The sequence below is a fragment of the Haliotis cracherodii genome, unplaced genomic scaffold, assembly GCF_022045235.1.
Source record: "Haliotis cracherodii isolate W230 unplaced genomic scaffold, xgHalCrac1.p SCAF_12, whole genome shotgun sequence".
Lineage (NCBI taxonomy): Eukaryota > Metazoa > Mollusca > Gastropoda > Lepetellida > Haliotidae > Haliotis > Haliotis cracherodii.
In genome coordinates, this window is record NW_027266267.1 from 23403337 (window position 1) to 23410204 (window position 6868).

The following is a 6868-nucleotide window of genomic DNA, read 5'->3' on the forward strand; positions in this document are numbered from 1 at the left end:
AAAAACAAAAAAACAACAAATGGCCCTAAAAGGCTTCCACAGAGTAGAATGCATGCATCTAAATACTTTTTGGCAGGTCTCCGGTTAAACAGTTCCCAATCGGACATCTTGTACCAAACTCTTTAGACCTGCACCAGGTACCTAGAGAGTAAAGTTACACTAATCACCTATGGGATTAATGCCTTAGGTTTTCTTTGTTTAAGAGGGGCACGGGTGGCCCAGTCGTCTAAGGCGCCGCGATTCGCTGTGCAGAGTTGCGTCCCCTGGACACGCCATAAACCTATGATTGTGGGTTCGAATCCCGGTTTGCCCCGGTTTGCTCTCTCTTTAAGTACACATGGACATGCGATAATATTGTGGATAATTCATCGTGGGTCCCAGGGGTTCCGGACTCCCCCCCCCCCCTTTTGAAAACTAAATGTAGACAGGATTTTGTTATTGAACCCTTTTTTTTCGATTTTTGGTAATAAACAGGCTGCACTTTTCATTCCCATTTCAAATCAAGTTTGTGTCCCAAGTGGAATAATTTGAACCTATCCTGAGACAGTAAACTTGAGTAATATCCGTGATAGCCCACTTAAAATAAAAAAAAAATATGTTGTTTTCACCTCCTTGTTTATATTTTCCAATCAGATGGACGATGGAACAAAACGAGGACGGTTTGGAAGCTATGAGTTGAAGTATGAAGAGCATTATGTTCTGCGTTCACAGGACACACACAGCCTGGTGAAGTTCTTCATACTAGGTAGTAACTAAAGTACTCACGGAAATTAAAAAAAACCTGTTTTTCTCAATTTAAAAATCGAAACAAAGTGTTACGTAGCTGTAAATACGAAATAACAAAACAACTCGAAAAGTACTAGTCTGGATTTGCTAGTTTGATCTCAGTGAACAATACAAAATGTACTTTACAGGAGGTAATTTGTCGGCAACATTCAAAAATAAAACTAAGTCCAAATTGACATAGCAGAAACAGACTATAGGCATTATGCACCTGTTCTCACCTGTCGTCAAGGTGTTATAGGTCACCTTGATCTACTTACACCTGGTTATGCCCTGTTTCACAATAGTCTGTTTTATTCACTTTTTAACACACTTTTACGTGTAAAAAGGCATAAAAACATTTGATACGCTGTATTTGTGCCACGGCCCAATTAGTACTAATTTAGTTGTTTGAATATTTACATATTTTGTATATTAACTGCATTTATTTAAGATCTAAAGGTCGAAAAAACAGGGTTTTTTTCATTTCTGTGAGTACTCTAGAGGGCAAATGATACAGTGGGCCACGATAAGGCAGTATCCCGATACTATGGGTGTGATACCATTTGTATCCCGATACAGAGGTTTTATTTCATAAGTTGATATTCTTTCTTTTCACAGTTGAATAACAACCCTGAATTATTTGTATTTGAATTTCAGAGATCAAAAATGGGATATTGCAGGGCAGAAAAGTATCGGCTAGAGGGCCCTGTGAATAGTATTCTATTTATAGCCAACTGTGAAATACTACACAACCTGCATCAGCTGGTTTTTGAACTGTTTTGTTTAGCCTTTGAAATCTGTTATTATTCGCGTTTTTAGACTAATATGTGTCGTTAAGTGTAATTTATTGTATTTATCGCGATACAGAGGTTGTAATTCGATGTTGGCCTTGTATCGGGATACAATACTTTATCACTATATCGTTACGATTCTGGTAGTAACTAAGAATTGTAACCTTATAATTCCTTCTTGTAAGTGGGTGAGTGAGTATGGTTTGACACCACTTTTAGCAATATTTCAGTAACATCACGGCTGGGGACGCCAGAAATGGGCTTCTCACAATGTACTCATGTGGGGTATCGAACCCAAGTCTTCGGCATGATGAACTAAAAATTTTGATAACAATTAGGCCACCCCACTTTCCCCTCTTCTTGTGAGCGGGGCGGTCAGGTAGCCTAGTGTTTAAAGCGTTCGCTCGTCACGCCGAAGACTCGGGTTCGATTCCCGACATGGGTACAATGTGTGAAGCCCATTTCTGGTGTCCCCCGCTGTGATATTGCTGGAATATTGCTAAAAGCGGCGTAAAACCATCCTCACTCACTCACTCACTGTTCTTGTGAGCAGTGTCTCTGGGTATCAAATGATGCGGCTCAAATCAATTAAACTGGCAAATCTCAGAGGCTTCTGCCAGGTTATAAATCCTAGATTCAACCTGGTAATATGTCAAATTTTGTCAGAACCATACCCAAACTAGAGGGTTTCAACAAAGTGGTAAACGGCTGCATCTGATAGTTGTCCGTTGTCTACAGGCTTCTTTCACATCATGCTGACAAGCTTCGATATAAATGAAATGTATTTCAAAACTTGAAGCCCAACTGGGTCATGACGCCGAAGACGTTGGTTTATTCCCCACCTGCGTACAATGTGTGAAACCCATTCCTGATGTTTTCTGCTGAAATAATGCCAGAAGCGGTGTAAGGCCAAACTTACTCACTCGGTAAACCCAGCTAACACACTCACTAATGCAAACTGTACAGGCTTCAAAGTTTAAGTTTTTACCAAGTAGCCATATGGCTACAAGTATTTTTTTCCAGGTAGCCAGTGGTAAAATCAAGAAGTCAAGCCAATATTGAAGGTAGCCAAAAGCATTTGAAATTATCTTTTATGAAATAACTATTATGATATGTACAAGTCACAGCACTAGTCTTGGAATTGTATATTAGTGGAAACAGTACTTGATTTTTGTTATTTGTGACTCAAACAATGATGCAATCTATGTAACTAGATTATTTAAGTATATCCCTGCTTATCCAATGAGCATTGTCAACTGAAATAAGATACTAATTACATGAATATTTCTGTATTTCTGTTCATTGTCGACTTGAGGAGGAATTATACGCGAGTACAATTATTAGCAGACATGTTTTCCACAATCAGCTATTATTTATTTTTGTGTCTACAAATGTGAAGCAATAGAATTTAGTCACCACAAGATATTTTTCTAGGTACTCATTTGGCTACCTCTGAATTTTAGACTAGACAAATTGAAATTTAGGTCGAATTGGTGACCGTTTTAGTTGCAACTTTGAGGCCTGCTGTAGAGCTAACACACAACCACACACAAAATTAGAAAATATATATCTGCAACAGGATGATGATTGACAGGAGGCATACAATTCTGGTAGGTCTTTATATAAGAAGGAACACATACAGTCAAGTCTCGTTTATCCGACACTCGTTAATCCGACAATCGGCTTTATCCGACACCATTCCAGACTATGCCTTTTAAAGTATTTTGAATAAGTAATACAGTCCGTAACAGTTGTTTTGTGTAAAACTTTAGAGGTTGCTTGATTAGAAAACATATTCCGCCAACAATGTAACATAACAATATGAATATTTATTTTAGATTTTTTATTACGTGTTTGAAACTTATCTATCGTGTAGTTGTCCGATTCTCGATCACGAACCTTGATACTTCTAAATTTCGTTTATCCGACATACTTGTTAATCCGACATAATCATATGCAACCATCGATGTCGGATTACCTGGACTTGACTGTATATGAGTTATATAAAAAATATAAATATAATGATGTGAGTCAGGTGAAGAGTGAGGAAGGCAGGTTGAAATCTGAAAATTATTTTTTAAAGGCCTTTGGAATAAAAATTATGTTTTGTGCATATTCTTTTAAAGCAGTCAGCTAAATATAGCTTTTCCCTTCAGATGTCAAGTCATTTCAAGCAATGAACCAACCCAGCTCTTCTGATTGGTTGAGCCAACACAAAGAATCAGAGCAGACATTTCATGACTTTCTCGCGTCCACCCACTACACCCCAGACTGTGTGAGACATCGAATCTACATCCAGCCTTTCAGCATTGATGAAGAGCAGGTGCCACCAGAAATACTCACCGCTGTACAATCATACTCCCATATATTCTTTGGAATGGATGTGGAAGTCCTCACTCCCATTTCGCTGACGGGGGACGTTCCTGAACGGGTGAACGCTTATTCCAGGACCTTGCAGGTAGATGCAATGGTTGTGTTGAGTAGACTGGTGAAACTGGTAAGGAAAGATGCAATCTGTGTGGTGGGGATCACTCTATGTGATCTCTACCCCGAGGAAGACTGGAACTTTGTGTTCGGGGTATCCAGCTGCGCTGCGCGATGCGGTGTGCACTCCCTGGCTCGTTACCTTGACAACTTCGGGATGCAGAAAACTAGCATGTTTGACAACAGAGGGTAAGATAAACCATGAATACGTCTCTGTTTCTGTTGTCATATTGGCTTTAGTGAGTGAGTGAGTGAGTTGGGTTTTAACGCCGCTTTTAACAGTATTCCAGTTATGTCACGGCGTGTCAGCTTAATGTGGGAGGAAAGCCTGAAGTGATGCAGGTCTCAGACGTTTACCACTTCGGTGAAACCCACGAGCACGGGTATGGTGCTGACACAACCTACAAACATAATCGGGGTGAACCTGGATTCGAACCCACAATCATAGGTTTCTTGCGTGCTCAAGAGATGCAACTCTGCACAGCACATCGCGGCCCCTTAGAGGACTGGGCCACCCGTGCCCCCCATATTGGTTTTAGATTGCAAACTAACGGAAAAGTCCCCAACTTTTCCCTCACATTTTCTCTGTACCATTTACTTGTTTGTTGAAATGAAGTAGGTTTTTGAAACTGCCAGTCCTGTTGGACTGGCAAATTACCAGTCCCCACTAATTTTTGTAAGTCTGAATGAAACTTATGAAACTTACCTGGTCATAATTCTTTCAACATCATATTCAATGCACATGTGATCTACATGTCATTTATGCAAAGTTCAGTCACAATTTTCTCTTTCATTTTAATAAGGGGCGGTCGGGTAGCCTAATGGTTAAAGCATTCGCACATCACGCCGAAGACCCCGGTCCGAATCCCGACATGGGCACAATGTGTGAAGCCCATTTCTGGTGTCTCCCGGCGTGATATTGCTGGAATATTGCTAAAAGCGGCGTAAAACCGAACTCACTCACTCACTCACTCATTTTAATATTTCGAGACGAAATCACTACAAATTTCTTTTTAACGTTGAAGCACAGCAAAAAGTTATTACCCTGCACTAAAATTCAACAAGGGAAATCCTAATGGTAACAGACAAGCTGACTTCGTTAAAAAATATACTTATGTGAAAATTGCCAATGTTTTGTTTTGTTTAGTAACAAAGATTTTATAAGGTACTTTATTTGCCGGTCCACAGGGACTGGCAGTCACCTGAAGTACTGGTCCAAGCCTAACTATACCAGTAAAAAAATGCAGTGAACATAACACTTGATTTCACCTCATTCACAAGTCCTTGTTTTAGCCCCTTAATGCTCACTCACCGAACCACTCACTCACTCACAAACACAACAACTCACTAACTCACATCCACCTAACCAGCCACCCACCCACTCACTTAGTCACTCACTCAAACACAACCACTCACTCAACCTCCTCATTTATTCACTCTCACTCACTCACTCACTCACTCACTCACTCACTCACAAACACAACCACTCACTCTCTCACTCACTCACATCCACCTAACCACCCACTCACTCAGTAACTCGCTCACAAACACAGCCACTCTCACTCACTCACTCACTCACTCACTCACTCACTCACTCACTCACTCACTCACTCACTCACAAACACAACCACTCACTCACTCACTCACTCCTTCACTCACTCACTCACTCACTCACCAAACCACTCACTCACTCACAAACACAACCACTCACTCTCTCACTCACTAACATCCACCTAACCACCCACTCACTCAGTCACTCGCCCACAAGTCACTCGCTCACAAACACAACCACTCACTCAACCTCCTCACTTATTCTCATTCACTCATTCACTCCTGCTGTTTCTTCCCGACAGTGACAGCATGCTGCTGGTCCGAACCTGCAAGACCCTGTGCCATGAAATGGGTCACTTGTTTGGCCTGTCTCACTGTGTCCACTTCAAGTGCCTGATGAACGGATCTAACCACCTGCAGGAGTTGGACTCGTCCCCAGTGTTCCTCTGCCCGGTGTGTCTGAGAAAACTCCACTACTCATGTGACTTTGCCATGTCTCAACGGTACGAGAAGATGTTGGACTTCTGGACCAGCTGCAGCGCACCAGATGAGGTGTGCTGGCTGAGGCGCAGGATCTCATTTCTGGAGGATTAAGATAGGGAATGGTATGATGAGGGTTTGAAAGGTACCGGCCAACACCCCAAGTTGTCCCTTGAACTCACTGCCTAAATGACATGTCTTGGAGAAAGGTCAAGTCATCAATACAAACGACGCAGGATCTCAATCCTGGAGGATTAAGATAGGGAATGGTATGATGAGAGTTTGAAAGGTACCAGCCGACACCCCAACATGTCTCTTGTCTATTGACATGCCTTGGAGAAAGGTCAAGCCACCTATGGAATCAACAAACAGCTGATTTACATAGATCAAGCAATTATGTGATGAATCTAATATGCAATGACAAAGTGAACCTTGTTTCATCTTTGAAATCTATTATCTGTTAATCAAAGCAAGGACATTACTATGAGTCAGATCTAGAGCAACAGTTAAGCAGCATAATTGCGTAAGATACCCCCCCCCCCCCCCCCCCCCCCGCGCAAAAAAAATATCCCAAACCCAAATTAATTAACTTGCGTACAAAAAACCCATGTATAAAACCCAAATGTATAAAAACGGCATGCGTAAATACCAAAGGAAGCTCTTTTAGCGCGCGTTCAAAGGAGCTAATTTCTGAAACACAATTACGGGCTAATTTACTTTCAGAGTAAGCCTATATATATTTAGAACAGTTATATACTGAACCGCAAAAGACATGTCACCCCAAGTAACATTGCAGG

The 6868-nt window shown here is 41.2% G+C and overlaps 1 protein-coding gene across 1 annotated transcript; it reads left to right on the plus strand.

Moving 5' to 3' along the window:
- Positions 1-633: 633 nt before the first annotated feature.
- LOC139457669 (archaemetzincin-2-like) lies at positions 634-6466 on the plus strand. The gene is made up of 3 exons (XM_071239022.1): positions 634-745; positions 3713-4229; positions 5894-6466. Exons 1-3 carry the CDS (start codon positions 634-636, stop codon positions 6183-6185), a joined length of 921 nt encoding a protein of 306 aa, XP_071095123.1. The 3' UTR covers positions 6186-6466.
- Positions 6467-6868: the final 402 nt, after the last annotated feature.

Excerpts from the sequence above, each read along its gene's own strand:
- LOC139457669 (XM_071239022.1), top strand. The coding sequence starts at position 634 with ATGGACGATGGAACAAAACGAGGACGGTTTGGAAGCTATGAGTTGAAG. Across the intron at positions 746-3,712 it reads GGTGAAGTTCTTCATACTAG|ATGTCAAGTCATTTCAAGCA; the intron begins GTAGTAACTAAA and ends TTTTCCCTTCAG. Across the intron at positions 4,230-5,893 it reads AGCATGTTTGACAACAGAGG|TGACAGCATGCTGCTGGTCC; the intron begins GTAAGATAAACC and ends TCTTCCCGACAG.